At 47.3% G+C, this 15,736-nt stretch overlaps 1 protein-coding gene across 2 annotated transcripts in view; it reads left to right on the top strand.

The window, feature by feature from the left end:
• PHACTR3 (phosphatase and actin regulator 3) overlaps positions 1 to 15,736 on the top strand; it is a 158,333-nt gene that overhangs the window by 119,051 nt on the left and 23,546 nt on the right. For both annotated transcript variants that reach the window (XM_074318348.1, XM_074318349.1), the window contains exon 8: positions 11,685 to 11,838. In XM_074318348.1, the coding sequence (XP_074174449.1) occupies positions 11,685 to 11,838 (154 nt within the window). The remainder of the gene's footprint in view (positions 1 to 11,684; positions 11,839 to 15,736) is intronic.

Here is a 15,736-nt window from a genome sequence, read left to right as displayed (position 1 = left end):
TCCCTGATCAGATCAAACACACTTGTCCTCGGCATTTAGGACAACACAGTAAGTGCCCTTCGTCGCGTGGGCACTGGTAATTTCACACTCATTTTTGTCATCATCTGCCTGTCATCTGTCTGCCCACTGACGTTTCAATTATCTGATTACTTTACCTAATTTATGCGTTTGACGGTTGTCCGCACGAGGGACAGTGCCAGCATGTTTGTGCCCCTCATCCACCCAGAGCCTGGCTTGAAGTTGCCGTCACAAAGCAGCTGCTGCATGAATGGCTTTCAATGCTGCCTGCAGCGCCCATGGGTCCCCATTCATTCTTCTAGCCCAGGACCCCGAGCTGCAGGTGTCTCTCCTCTCTGCTGACTTGGCACCTCCACCTGAGGGCTCCTCGGGGTGGCTGAGCGGATGTCTCCAAGTCTTGACCACAGCTCCAATCCCAGACTGTGCCCCAGCCCTGTGAACGGTGCCTCTGACCTTCCTGTGGTTACTTTAATGCCCTCTTGACTTTGCACCTGGCGTGCAGGTGGCCATAAGGGGGATTAAAGGATGCCGTGCCTGTGAAGTATGAATAATGGCAGTGCAGGGAGCCCTCGTCCTGGTCTGGCTGTCACGTGGAAGAGGACCCGTTTCTGCCTTCCTCTGTGGTTTCTTCCAGGGTGTGGGTCAAAGCTCAGTCTCTTGTTACTTGACTCTTAAAACCTGGTGCCCTTAACTGACCATGGAGTTTGGTCACACTGTGGTGTGACAAGAGTGCAGGAAGGATAGAACTCAGTAGAAACTCAGCAGTTGATAACATGCCCAGCTCAACCCCATGCTGTGCTTGGGGACGCCGTGCACTTACTGTATTTGCAAACCCCAAGCAAAGCCTCCCCTCCGCCTGGGGCCTTTTGTGGGCACCAGTGTTTGGGGCTGAAGGTCGAAGCCTCACACTCAATGCTAAGAACACCCAGTTGCACACAGGTCTGCCTGGAGAGTCCTGCCATCTGCAAATTGAGACTCTGGGTGCTAGTCCTGCATCCAGTCTGGGGTCCCTGAACCCCTGCAATCGAGTCCAGAAAGCAGGGTCTTTGCTTTCCTCACATGCTCAGATGTGTCCATAACTCCCACACCATTATGAATCTTGGAGACAAAAATGCTTGGAGGAAAAAATTCAATATTGGTTATACAAGGAGTCTATAAATAAAATGTTGCTTTGGGAGGAGAAGTCACAGTAGGAAAGACCCATAAGAGTGTTTCGTTTGGCCCAGCAGGACACGGGAATGGATCAGATGATATTGGCTTCTCTCGAGTTCAAACCCTGCTTCCTCTGTTACGGCTGGTTCGTTATTTGTGAATCTCTGTGGTGCTGAAGCAGAAAAGTGCCAGGCAGTAGATTCATCCATTATTAATCATAAGTGCTGCAGTGCTGCTTATTTATTTATTTATCTGCCTAATGGTAAATAAATAAAATGTCAGGTGCGAAGTCAAGAGGGCATTAAAGTAACCACAGGAAGGTGCTTGACGGAGCCTCTGCAGGCCTGGTCTTGTCCCACATGACCACTTCGAGGAAACTTTATCAAACGTCTTGTCACCTGGAATTCTCTACTAGTCGGCAGCACACGTATCCACGTTAGAATTTAATTTCTGGGGCTGCTGGCGGCCCCATCCAAGCAGGCCTGCCTTGCGCACCAGCTGGAAGGGTGTCCTGCTCGCCCCAGTTGTGGCAAAAACATATTTGAGTTAGTCTAACAGTTGGATTTCCACTTGGCGCAAATATGACATCGTGATTGATGCAGAGAGTTGCGTTACAGGCCGCGTGCTTAGACCTCGCGCTGGACGCCCCCTCTGGCAGTGTGTAAACGACTCCCACCATATGCTTGCACACGCACGTGCCTGCACACACGCACCTTTATGTGCACGTAGGCGCCAGGTAAAAACAGGAAGTGGGGACATTCTCAAATCCATCAAAAGCAATTTTTTAAGATTTTGTTTTTCAGAGCAGTTTTAGGTTCACAGCAAAATGAAGAGAAAGGTGCAGAGATTTCCCATATTCCCGGTGCCCCCCAATACCTGTATAGTTCCCCACCCCCATTATCAACGTCCCCACTAGATGGGACATTTGTTAAAATAGATGAACCGGTGTTTACACGTCATCATCATCCAGTCTGTGACTGACATTAAGATCACTGTTGGTGGTGTACTTCCTACGAGTTTGGGCAAAGCTATAATGTCATGTACCCACCATTACAGTGTCACACACAGTAGTTCACTGCCCTGAAAGCGCCCTGTGCTCCCCTGTCCATCCCTCCCCCCCCCGAACCCACTGGTCTTCTCTGTCTCCTTGGTTTTGTCTTTTCCAGAAGGTCGTGTAGTTGGAATCACAAGGGTGCAGCCTTTTCAGATTGGCTTCTCTCGCTTAGTCATGTGCATTTAAGGTTCCTCCGTGTCTTTTCATGGCCCAACAGCTCAACAGCTCATTTCTTGTTAGTGTTGAGTAATATTCCACTGTCTGGATGGACAGTTTGTTTATCCATCACCCACTGGAGGACATCCTGGTGGCTTCCAACTTCTGGCGATTGTGCATAAAGCTGCTGTAAACGTCCGTGTGCAGGTTTCGTGTGGACAAGCTTCCAGCTCCTTTGGGTAAATACCAAGGAGCGTGATTGCTGGATCCTAGGAGTATGTTTAGCTCTGTAAGAAGCTGCCAAACTGTCCTCCAAAGTGGCTGCACTGTTTGCTTTCCCCACAGTGACTGAGGGTTCCCGTGGCTCCACGTCCCCGCCGGCGTGTGGTGTCAGTGCTCTGGGTCGTGGCCGTCCTGACGGGTGCAGGGCTGTCTCATTGCCTTAATTTGCGTTTCCCTGATGCCGAGATGGGGAGCATCTTCTGTACTTATTTGCCATCTGTGTATCTTCTTGGGTGAAGGGTTTGTTTAGGTCTTTGGCCCATTTTTTAATTGAGTTGTTTGTTTCTTTAATGCCGAGTTTAAAACGTTTCTATACATTGTGGATGATAGTCTTTTATCAGCTGTTCCTTTTGCAAATATGTTCTCCCAGTCTATGGTTTGTCTTCTCATTCTCTTTCCATCGTCTTTTGCACAACAGAAGTTTTCAGTTTTAATGAAGTTCAGCTTATCAATTATTTCTTTCGTGGATCATGCTTTTGGCGATGTCTCACCATACTTAAGGTCATCAAGATTTTTTTCCTATGTTATATCCTAGGAGTTAGTTTCTAATTTTACATTTACGTCTGTGATCCATTTTGTGAAAGGTATAAGGTCTGTGTCCAGATTCTTTTTTGTTTTGCATGTGGATGCCCAGTTCTAGCTATTTGCTAATTAAAATTTAATTTAGATTTTTAATTAAACATTAAATTTAAATTGATTTTAAATGAAAATTTTAATTTAAATATTTACTTAAAATTTGTTTAGCAGTTTAAATAATTGTTGCCAATATTTTGTTGAGGATTTTTACATCTCTGCTCATTTGAGAGGTCTGTAGTTTTCTTATCATGTCTTTGCCTGGTTTTGACGTCAGGGTCATGCTAGCCTCATCGATAGGGTTAGCATTCCTTCTTCTGCAAGAGATTATACAGAATTGGTATAATTTCTTCCTTAAAAGTTTGGTAGAATTCACCAGTGAACCTATCTGGGCCTGTTGCTTTCTGTTTGGAAGGTTATTCATTATGGATTCAATTTCTTTAATAGATATAGGCCCGTTCAGATAATCTATTCTTGTGTGATTTTTGGCAGGTTGTGTCTTTCAAGGAATTGATCCATTTCATCTCAGTTATCAAATTTGTGGGCATAGAGTTGTGCATGTATTCCTTTATTCTTTCAGTGTCCATGGGATTGATAATGTTGTCCCCTCTTTTATTTTTGATATTGGTAATTTGTACCCTCTGTTTTTCTTAGCCTGGCTAGCGGCAAATTGATTTTATTGATCTTTTCAAAGAGCCATATGTGGTTCCCTTGATTTTCTCTGTTGATTTCCTGATTTGACTATCACTGCGTTTCTTCTCTGATTCTTATTCTTTTCTTCTACCTACTTTGGATTGGATTTGCCCTTTTTCTATTTTTCTAAATTGATAATTTAGATGATTGATTTTAGATCTTTCTTCTTTTCTAATAAATGCATCAATGCTATGAATTTCCCTCTAAGCTCTGCTTTCACTGCATCCCACAAATTTTGATAAGTTGTGTTTTCACTTTCATTTAATTCAAAATAGTTTTAAATTTCTCTTAAGATTTCTTCTTTGACCCAAATATTATTTAGAAGTGTGTCTTTTAATTTCCATGTACATTGGGATTTCCCACACAAAGAATATGATTTGTATTCTTTTAAATTTGTTAACGTGTGTGTTATGGCCCAGAATGTGGTCTGTCTGAGTAGGTGTTCCAGGTGAGCTTGGGTAGAATGTATATTCTGCTGCTGTTGGATGGAGTAGTCTACAAATATCACTTATATCTAATGTATTGATTGTGGTTTGAATTCATCTGTGTCCTTACCAATTTTCTGCCTTCTGGGTCTGTCCATTTCTGATAGAGGGGTGTGGAAGTCTCCAGCTATGTTAGTAGATTGATTCATCCATTTCTCCTTGCAGTTCTATCTATTTTTGTTTCACATAGTTTGACACTCTGCTGTTAGGTACATACTTGTTAAGAATTATGTTTTCTTGGGGAATTGGCCCCGTTATCATTATGCAATGCCCTTATTTACCCTTGATAAGTTTCCTCACTTTGGAGTTTGCTGTGTGAAACTAATATAGCTATTCCTGCTTTCTTTTGATTAGTGTTATTAGCATGGTATATTTTTCTCCATCCCTTCACTTTTAATCTATATGTGTCTTTATGTAGATAACATATTGTTGGGTCTTCTTTTTGATCCACTCTGAGAATCTCTGCCTTTTAATTGGTATATTGAGACCATTGATGTTCAAAGTGATTATTGACATAGTTGGATCAACACTTACCATATTAGTTACTGCTGTTCATTTATTGTCCTCCTCCTTCCACTCTTTTTCTACCTTTTGTGGGTTTTGTTTTTTAAACTTGTATTTATTATCTAAGTGTGTTTTTCCAGGATCCATTAGCTCCAAGTCAAGTAGTTGTTTCAATCTAGTTGTGGAGGGTGCAGCTCACAGTGGCCCATGTGGGGATCGAACCGGCAACCTTGTTGTTAAGAGCACCGCGCTCTGACTAACTGAGCTAACCGGCTGCCCCTATCTTTTGTGGTTTTAACTGAGCATTTTATATAATTCGATTTTCTTTCCTGTCTTAACATATCAATAATACTTTTTTTAGTGACTGCCCTAGAGTTTATATGTTTACATCCAGGTCCACTTTTAAATAACACTATACCACTTCAAAGGTAGTGTGAGGGCCTTATAATAACAAAATAATCCTACTTCCCTCCTCTCCTGTCCTCATCATGGGATGCAGTTATTGCCTGTGCGTGAAGTTGGGGCTCTGGGGTTGAAATTACCTGGAAACCCGGTCATTTCCCCTGTGGACACTAGGTGGCGCTGTGGACAGTCACTGGGATGCAAGATGCTCTGAAGAGCCTGGCCTCTGGGATAACCTGGTGGGCTGTTCCTGGAGGAGCCTGTCAGGGTTTGGGTGGCTGTCGCTGAGCACTGGCAGCAGAGCTGTGGGACCTCAGGCGCCATGATAATCCACCACAACAAAGCTCCTTTCTCTTTTGAGCCACCACTGCACACCAGGTACCTTACTAGGCACTTCGCATGCTTTCTATCACCTAATCCCCGAGACAGCCAGCGGAGGCAGGTACTGTTACTGTCCTTTTGCTACAGTTGAGGAAATCAGGGCAAACAGAGGGGAAGGAACGTGCCCATTTTGAACCCAGATCTGTCTAGCTCTGTGGCAGGAGTGGACTCCATCATCCATCAGCAGGAGGAAGTGGGCAGTGTGGTGGCACAGTGCTCGGCACTGCCCAGCAGTGGCAGGTGTGCGGAGGTCCCTCTGTGCAGGGGCAGGTGTGCGGAGGTCCCTCTGTGCAGGGGCAGGTGTGCGGAGGTCCCTCTGTGCACTTCACAGGTGTATGGAAGTCCTATGCATGAACAGGTGCTGATGGGGACCCTCTGTGCAGTTAGCATGTGCTGCAGGTAGAGGTGCTCCCCAGCTGTGGCTGTCAGTATGATTTACTTGTCTACATTTTAAAGGAAGTGTTCAGGACTTCTGTAATCAAATGCACGTGTATCATTTTCCTAATTCATTGTTATAAGGGCTGCCGTGCCGAACCTCGAGAGTGACAGCAAGTGGGAGAAGCAAGTGGGCCTTCCACTGGTAAAAGCAAGTGTGCAGGCTGGCATAGATTCAGTGTGTGTAGGGTGGGGGAGGGAGCTGAGAAAGGAGGGCCCGTCAAAACCTAACATAAGCAGCAGCCTTGGCTCTGGAATTGCCCCTTGCCAAGGGCTGAGCTGATGGAAAGATTCACACATGAGCAGGGAAATACAGATGAGGCTGTTCTCTGCAGCTTTGGATGAAAGAGCAAACACAAACACCACCCCAGATGTCCATTCATGGTGGGCTAGAAAAACACGTGATGGGATCGTATGGCAGCCACACTCTAGCAAAATTTACCGCCATTAAAGGGCAGAGCGGGATCGATTCATTCTGATTTGGACCCAGAGACAGATGCATGAGTGAGACTATGTTGCAGGCTGCTGTGTACAGTGGGGGCTCACTTGTGCGTGAAGTGGGGCTGGAAGCTGTTGATTGTACAGAAATAGGTCTGGACGTGGACATGGCAAAGTGTTAGTAGTAGTGGTTTCTTCTGGAGGTGAGATGTGGGCAGGGAAAGAAGACGTTTTGCCTCTTGGTACTGCGGTTAGGCTTAAGTTGTTTGCAATGAGCATGCATTGCTTTTGTAGGTGAGTGAGAGAATGTACTTCTCTGAGCCACGAGGCAGTCAGCTCACTGTCTGCTATCAGCGGTGACCTGAGACAGATCCCTTCTCCATGAACTTCACTGTCCTCCCCATTCATTCACCAGTGCGGGGTGGGGGGGGGGCAGGGAAGAGCCTGGTGGGCCCCTTTCAGCTCTGACAGTCAGGGCAAGCACCCCACGGACCGAAAGGTGGTTTATGGAGGTAACCATACTGATTTTCTCCTTTTAAGTTTGGTAATTTGGTGAATTACATTGGTTGCTTTTCAAATGGTGAGCTACCTTGTATCCCAGTTGGTCATGGTGTATTATCACTTTTATAAACTGTTGAGTTTCATTTGCTAGAATTTTACGTCAAAGCTCATGAGGACAATTAGTCTTTAGTTTCCTTTAAATGTCTTTTCTGGTGTCGACAGCACAAGAAATTCTAGCCTCATGGCACAAGTTTTAATGTAGTCCCTCTGTTTCCATTTTCTGGAATAATTTGTGCAGAATTGCTGTTATTTATTTCTTATGCATTTCATAGAATTCATCAGTGCCTCCATCTGGGCCAGCAGCATTTTTGTTTGTTTGTTTGTTTGTTTTGTTTTTGTATGTGGAAGAAGCTTTTTAACTAGAAATATATTTCTTTAATGGATATAGGTCTCTTCTGGTTATGTGTTTCTTCTTGACTGAGCCCTGCTAGTTTGTGTAGAATCAGATGCAGGTATCACCCCTCTAATTCCTGATGTTGGTAGTAATTAGTCTCTCTTTCTCTCTCTCCCTCCCCCCCATAAGTCTAGCTAGAGTTTTATCAATTTTATTGCTCTTCTCAAAGAACTAGCTTTTTGTTTCAATTGTGTCCTTTATTGTTTTTCTATTTTTTATTTTATCGGTCTCTGCTCTTATGTTTATTGCTTTTGTGTTTTTTTTTCCTACTCCCTTGGTTTTAATTTGCTCTTCTTTTTCTAGTGTGTTAAAATGAAATCTGAGGGCAACGATTTGAGACCTTTCTTCTTTTCTAATAGAGGCATTTAATGCTATAAAATTTCCCCCAACACCCTTTTGATAGGTTGTATTTTTATTTATTTCAAAATGCTCTCTAATTTCCCTTTCGATTTCTTCTTGGAACTATGGGTTATTCAGAAATTTTTAAATTTAGTTTCCAAAGATTTGAGTATTTTTTTCTGGAGATCTTTTTGTTATTGATTTCCAATTCTTCTGATCAGAGAACACACTTTTTATGCCTTGAGCACCTTTAAACTTATTAAAAGCTTATTGAAACCTGTAGTCTGAGATTTGCCATGAGCATCCTTTGTTCCACTGAGGTGGATAATGGGCGTATTCTGAGTCCCACACACACTGGTGTGTCAGTGAGCACGTGGCGTGGAAGGCTGCCTCCTGCCTGGGGAGGTGGAGCCGGGGCTGCGCGGGCCAGCAGCTGTCCGGGCCACTCTGGTTCCTGGGGAGATGGAACCTCATTCCCCCTCCGACTTCCTAAGCTCTGCCTGTCAGCTGGGCGTTGGAGAGGCAGCCCCAACATTTGCTGGAGTTGAACTAGGTCTAGTAACATCACGGTTTTATTTTAATTGACTTAATGTTTTGGCCTCTGCATTGAATGTTTTATTGTTTTTTTGCCAATAAAGAACTCCATAGAGTACTGAGCGGGACTGAGCTAAAGATAAATGAAACTCGAGCACCTGGAAAGACAGTATTGTTTTCAACAAACTCCCCCTGGGGAAAAGGCGCTTTGTACTGGGCCAGCTGCGTCAGATCCAATACAGACAGCCTTACCAGTGGGGCCTTAGGGGCTGGCAGACAGGTGACCTGACAGCAGTCCTTTCTTTGGGAACGAGGCCCATCCCTCTCCCTCTGGTGGCTGCCTGGCAGCCCCTCTTCACGGCGATGCGAACGGTTCCATTTTAAGGCACTACAAAGCCGGACAGAGGGGCAGGGGGCTGGACAACGCAAAACATTCTTACTGAGATTCAGCCCGTTTTTCTCAGATAAACACTCCCTACGTTGCGGTAATTTGGTTAATTTGCAGAGTTCTGAAAATTGATTCTGACCATTTTTGCCAGTTTCCTTGTTGCATTTATGGAGAGGAGAATTTTCCATTATCGTCACTGATGTCACTCGACAGAGGTCTTTCCTTTTAAACAATTATTTACTTTTATATAAGGAAACTATGTTTTAGATAAAAATAAAATACAGAAAACCAAAATTAATGAGTTGAAATGATCAATTCCGGGCATTACTGGGCCGATTTATAGTACGAGTACGTGGACCGAACGAAATTAGACACACACAACTGTATTTCTATACACACATAACTAACGTACTTCTCTGCACGTTGCTTTTTAAAGCAGCGTATCCTGACTGTCTTTTTGTCCCTCAGTAACATGTGCAGGACCATAGTCAAGGGTTCCCGCTATTCAGATGGCACAGGTGGCACCACAGTCTAACAAGTGCCCATTTGGTGGATATGTAGGTTGCTTAATTTCTTACTTTCGTAAATGACGCTGGGTGAACACCCTTGATATGTTTTTTTTATGAGCTCGTTCCTCTTGTTTTGGTGGCAGGCCCCTGGTCGTGGGATTTCCGGGTCAAAAAGATCAGAAGACAAATGTTTGGGGGCCCTTGGGGATGGAGAACTGCTTGCTCCCCGCAGTCTGGACACAAAGCCTTCCTGGCCTGTCTCTCAACTTCACACCCACTCCGTGTTCCACAGATTGTTCTGGAACGGGTGCTCCCTTGGATGAATTCCATCAGTTGGGCTGATGTGCCACTCAAATTCATGGAAAGCTCTCATTTCAAGCTATTTGTCTGGAAATTTCCTTTTCTGACTTTTAAGTGGCAAAACCTGTTCACCTCTGTTGCCTTGGGGAAGACCTGGGGCCGGTGCATACGTGTTTGTTGTGGTCCTGCAGTGCACCCGGCTGTGCTCGCGGAGGCTGGAGGAGAGGGTGGGGGCGAAGAACTGGCTCTGAGCACTGAGGTTTCCCGTGGAACAAAGTCTCAGTTACGTCCAGAAATCTCTGAAGAAAGGCTCTTTCAGTTAAGAATCAGTATGATTAAAGCTTATAATGGCAAGCCTGAGACATTTGCAATGGGCTAGAAACTTTCTCTATGAAAAGCTAGAAGGATTAAAGCACATTCAGTACAGTTTTGTGCGTAAGCATACTATAGTTCTCTGAAAATGGCAATCCCTTCTCGCCATGTATTAGACCCTTGATATTCAGGGAGGGTTTGTCCCGAGACCTTGGAGACACCCTTGAGCCAGTATCATCACCGTGGCTTTCAATGTCCCCTAGGACATGCAGTGAGAACCAGCTGGAAAATGCATGTCATTCCTTCAGGCTCGTTATGATTCTATAAATACAGGATCCCCGTCCTCTGTAAAGCTATTAAAACAAATTCAGGCTGGAGCCCTTTCTGCAGTGGTTTGTGGAGCCGTTATTTTTCCCTTTTCTCCGTAAAACACATACCAAATCAGTTCACATTAGAAAATCAAGCCTTAGCTGAGTCCAGCTCTTCATGCCTTATTTGATCCCAAACTTCTGTTAAACTATCATGTTATCAGACTTACTTCTAGCTTTGTGTTTTCATCTCCCACATGAGGAGTTACTTTCTTTGGGAAGCCATTTTCCTTAAGAAATAAAGTTTGCCTCCGTCAGTGGGCGCGATTGTGTTGGATGATGGTTTGAGCCTCCCAGATTTAAGTCTGTGCCCTAGCACCACTGCAGAACCGCACCCGCACACATGCGACCTGCGGTAGACTTTACAGTTACTTGCCAGTAGTCAGCATTAGCCCGGGGCAGGTGGAGACCCTGTTATTCAGAAAGCTCCACTAACCAGAACACGCGGTTTCCTAGCACTAGTGAGTGGCCCAGCTCTGCCTTTGAATGTAGCCCAACCCACTTCTGCCCTTAAGTAAATTTAAACGTTCTGTTTCCTAAGAGCTGCTTTGTGCCCTCATTCTGCCCCACGGCCTCCGGACAAGCGTAGGACCCCAAGGTCAGACTCAGCCTCATGGACCATGAATCAGCATCCCCACAGCTGCTTTCACTCAACAGGACTCACTGATAACCTCCTCTGACATCACTGTGCCAGGACCCTGCAGAACGGGCTCTCACTGAACTCAGTCTGGAGGAGAAGACAGAATAAACTAAGGAGCAAGAAGGAGACAGAGAAGGGAGGAGTCAGCAGGTGGTGTGATGGCAGTGGAGGCCCCACTGCACCTCTGAGGAGATGGCTCAAGGCTAGCCGCATGGGTCGGAAAGAGGCCAGCCCCAGCCAGTCCCGGCAGAGCAGGGTGGTAGGCAGAGGACAGACATGGGGCACAGACCGAGGTGGGACATTCTAGGAACTGAAAGAAGACCCTCATGGCCAAAAGGTGGCAGGCAGTAGGGAGAGGGGGACTAGATGGGGAGGGGGAGGGCAGGGCCGCCATGGGTAAAGTACCTGTAAGGTATGACGCTGACTAGGACATGTTTGAAAAAAAAGTGGGTGCTGTTAATAAGCACCCTGGGGCAACAGGTATCAACCAGGACTGGCCCTGGAGACCCGGGATGTACGGTATGATTGACACCCCACCCGCCATGGAATGTGGGGCCCATGCGTGGGGTTTTAGGGGAGGTAGATGGCGGCACCCCCGTCTCCCTGTAGTGCCCACCATTCCTCCTGGAAGGCGCCACAAGCTGACCACGTCCTCCCATCGCTCTGACCTCATTCCCTCCTCCAACAGGTGGGTGGCTGCAGTGACACGCCAGCACCTCACTAACACCTGTTTCTTTGTTGCCCCTCCCTCGCACGGCTCTCCTAGGGACACTGCCACGGAGATGCAAGAAGGAGCTCTTGGCAGTGAAACTGCGGAACCGGCCCAGCAAGCAGGAGCTGGAGGACCGTAACGTCTTCCCCAGGCGGACTGACGAGGAACGGCGGGAGATCCGGCAGCAGATTGAAATGAGACTGTCCAAGTGAGTAGTGGGCGCCCGCAGAGGCTGCGTCCCCGCCCTGCAGCCGGGGCCCCTGTGCCCTCAGCTCCCCCCGCCATGCCATCCTGTGCTCTGTCAGAAGCTTCAGCAGCGTCCTTGCTCTCTACACGGTACATCCTCCTGTGACAACCCAAACTGTCCCCAGACATTGCCACATGCCGCCTGGGGAGCATGTCACCCCCGGTGCAGAAGCACTGGTTATAGGAGCAAAGCAGGGCACCTGAAGAAAGAAGGGGTGGCGGTTGGGAGGGACGGTGGCACAGTGACTTGGGGGGGCGGGCGGGGGAGTGGGCGTGTCCGTATTCACCTCCATCTGATTGGTTCCGGCAACACTCTGCTTCCAGTTGTTACCAGATCGTCCAAGTGTTTCAAGAAAAGCTGGAATTCTGTGTATTTGGGGGTCAGTCTGTGTACCGTGTAAGCCCATTTGCCACCTGGCTGTGACCAGAGCCACGAGTGAGTGCCCTCTGCTTTACAGCCCCCAAGGTGCCCTTGGAGGACACTGGGGGGTGCTGGCTGGAGAGTCACTGTGCTGTGGGACAGGACAGCATGGGGTGTGTCTTAGTGGCCAAGGTCTGTTGGGATCCAGTCACGCTCCCTGACACAGGGCACCTGGCAATTATGGGGCAGGGGTTGAAAGTATGGCGTCTTCAAGCATTGGATGACTTTCTAAATTGCTTTCGAAGAACCCGAGCAGCTGGGCCCCAAACTCAGCAACCTCGGTTTTCTTGTCTATAACGTAGGTGCTGACACTTTCAAGCTCACTGTGGGTGTCAGGGAGGCCCTGCCATGCAGCTCGTGCTCACCCGGTCATGGCGCTTGCTGCTTTGGCTGCTGGGGCCTGGGAGCCGGGTCCCTGAAGGTCCTACCTGTGGGTCTCCTCTAAGTTTTGGGGTGAGGCTGCCCTCGGCACAGATCGCTCTCAAGTGCCTGGTGGTGTCCAGTGGCTCCTGAACCCAGAATAGCGCTCCCCAAGGAGAAGCTTCTTAAAGTAGAAATTGATAAGCCCCACCCAGATCTGCCATCTGTCTCTGGGGGGAGGGCAGGTTAACAACTCCCCCGATACCAAGGGGTTGAGGCCTTTATTAGCCTGCTTGGAGTGACATTGTCAGACCCTCGAGCATTTGTCACTCTGTGTCTGGTCATCACCAAGGTTTATTTCACTCCTATGAGGAGCAGGCGCTGTGGCCGCTGCTGGTGACACAGCTGTTAGCTCACGTGCTCCTGTCAGCAGTGGCTGCCTCAGGCCTCTTCCCGTGTCGCTGATGTCCACCCACCCTGGTGCTTGATACAGACACGACGCTTAGCAGACACGTGGGAGGAGGACAGGAGTCATGGTGTGTGTGTCCCAGGAGGGATCGATGGTTACAGCAGGGAGCAAAGACTCAAGCACGGGCCACACACCCCACAGCAGTGGGAAGGGACACGGGTAGGACGGGGTCCCCCAAGATCAGGTCAGCCCCTGCCACAGACATGAGCTCTCAGAGGGCCCCTGAAGAGAACATGTGGATCAGTATTCCCCAAAGAGGTGACAGGCGTGAGATGTAAACCAGCGCTCTTTGGTCCAGTGAGTCTGGGAAACCGTTCACAAGCGGTTTATTTGCCACATGACTTGTCATAGCCTTGAGTGTGACAATGTGTGTTGTATTCTGCAAGAGGGGGCAGAGTATCTTTGCTCAGTGTGTGCCTCTGTGAGCCCTTCCTCCCCGCATATTTCAGAAGTGTCTCAAGCGCCACCTGCTCCTGGGGCCCATCCCCAGTTGATGCTTAGTTCTTTTTTCCTTCTAAGTTTTCGCTTTTACCCTAAAATGAACGTCCTTATGCTTTTGTCCTTATGTGAGCGTTTCTCCAGGGTCTCCTCCTGGCAGGAACGGTGTCACAGAGCACGCCACCGTACTCATCGGCTGTTACCAAATTGCTCTTCGAAGTTGCTGTACTGCTGTGCGTTTCTGCCTGTACCTCATAAAACGTCCTGCCACCCGACCCCGTCCGTCCCCCGTGCTGCTTGTGGCCCGGCTCACGGATGCTCGTGCGATCGTGTGAGATTTGGTTTGTCTTTCTCTTATTCCTACTGAGATTGAAGTTTTTCTTCTTTTTCAGTGTTTATCAGTTTTTTGCTTTCTTCTTTTCATGTACCTGACCTGCAGTTTTCTTTATCTTCATGATTTTAGAAGTTTACTTTGGAAATTGTGGCTTCTAATCCATTGAGTTACACAATCCTTCTCCCTGTTTGGGGCTCGTATTTTCATTTTGTTCACGCTTTCCGACGATGTGCCGGAGTTTCTCATTTTCAGGTCGTCAGATTAGTAATCAGGTGCTTTGGGTGTCAGCAGACTTTTTCCGTGAAGGACCAGATCGTGAATGTTTTCAGCTTTGTGGACCCGTGTGTCTTGTAACTACACACCTCTACTATTGTAGCACAAGCACAGCCAGAGACGGTGTGAAATGAATGGGGGGTGTGTAACAAATGTAATGAATAACATGTGCCAATAAAACTTTATTTACAAACACAGGCCCCTGTAGTCCATGGGACAAAGTTTGCCAACCTCTGATATCCTGTGTGGTTTATACTGTTTGTGCCGTGTTTAAAATCCTTCCGTACCCAGCAGTAAAACAAATTATATTGACTCATGGTATCATTTTTGCAGCTACCTTCTAAAGATGCCAATTGATAATGGTTTTCTATTTGATAAACAAAGCAAGTTCTTATTCAGAATACAGTATTAAGTGAATTAATTTAAAGGAAAAATAGTAAATAATGATAGTATCTGTGGTTTAAAAATAGGGCACAGTTACCACGGTGATGCTGGGGGACCCCACACCCACCTGCAGGTGCAGAGGGAGCTGGAAAAGGTGGGGGGCCGGGATGCCAGGCCTGAGGGCCTCAGTTCTGTGCATTTTCCACTGAATCTGTAACTAATTTTAAACCTTGCACCGGAATGGAGTAGTGGTGCCTTAGACATTTGTTGCCATGTTTAAAAATGGAAAAGCGCCCACAGAATTAGCCACAGAGCCACGGTGGATAAATTGCATCCCTGGGGTCAGATGCAGCCTTCCTCGCCAGCCCACTTTGTTTTCCCTACAAAAGTGGTTTAATTGGAACCCTTTGTCTGTTTTGCTGCCTTTCGGAGATCCTTCTGCTATCACTTGCTGAATAATTCAGCCTTTGGTTGTCATGGCAACGTGCCTGAAGGGCAGTTGGGCTTTTTTTGTTTTGTTATTTCCAGACCCTTAAAATTTGATCTTTTGGGTACTCCTGGGGTTTTTCTGGATGAAGTAGTCACTGCTGCCTCCCAAGCCCCCAATAACATACCCTGTGTGCTGGGTCTGGGGACCAGAGTGAAGTCAGTCACCTGTGGAGGAGTGTAAGTGTGATGGTTCTCACCCCCCTTCTATAGGGGAGATCAGCTCACCTTTAGCACAGGTGTGAAGGAAGCACCAGAGTCCAGGAGCAGCTCCCGTGTTTCGCATAGTAGGCATGTTCTGGAAATTCTGCACAAAGGCGCAGATGGCCGTGCTTCAGTCCTGGCATGTGCACACCATTGAAGGGGCAGCAGCGGTGAGGACGCCCGGCTGCTTTCATGCTGAGGTGCCGACCCCATGCTGTCAGTTTTGCTTCCTTTTCCTCATTTAATTTAATCCTCATAGGAAGCCAGTGAAGTAGGTGCTGTTACCGTTTCCATTTGACAGGTGAGAACACTAAGCCTTAAGGAGGACTGTGCCCAGGGTCCCCCAGCCAGGAGGAGGACGCCCAGGCCTCAGGGACCGCATTCCAGAAGGGCCAGCACTGTCTGTCACAGCTTCTCATTTTCTTGTACTGGTTTGGCCTCCAGCCAGCACACTGGGCCTTTGGGTACAAAACACTTCCTTCCTGTGTTAG

The sequence above is a fragment of the Rhinolophus sinicus genome, linkage group LG13 (assembly GCF_036562045.2).
Source record: "Rhinolophus sinicus isolate RSC01 linkage group LG13, ASM3656204v1, whole genome shotgun sequence".
Lineage (NCBI taxonomy): Eukaryota > Metazoa > Chordata > Mammalia > Chiroptera > Rhinolophidae > Rhinolophus > Rhinolophus sinicus.
This window is presented reverse-complemented; position numbering and strand designations above follow the sequence as displayed.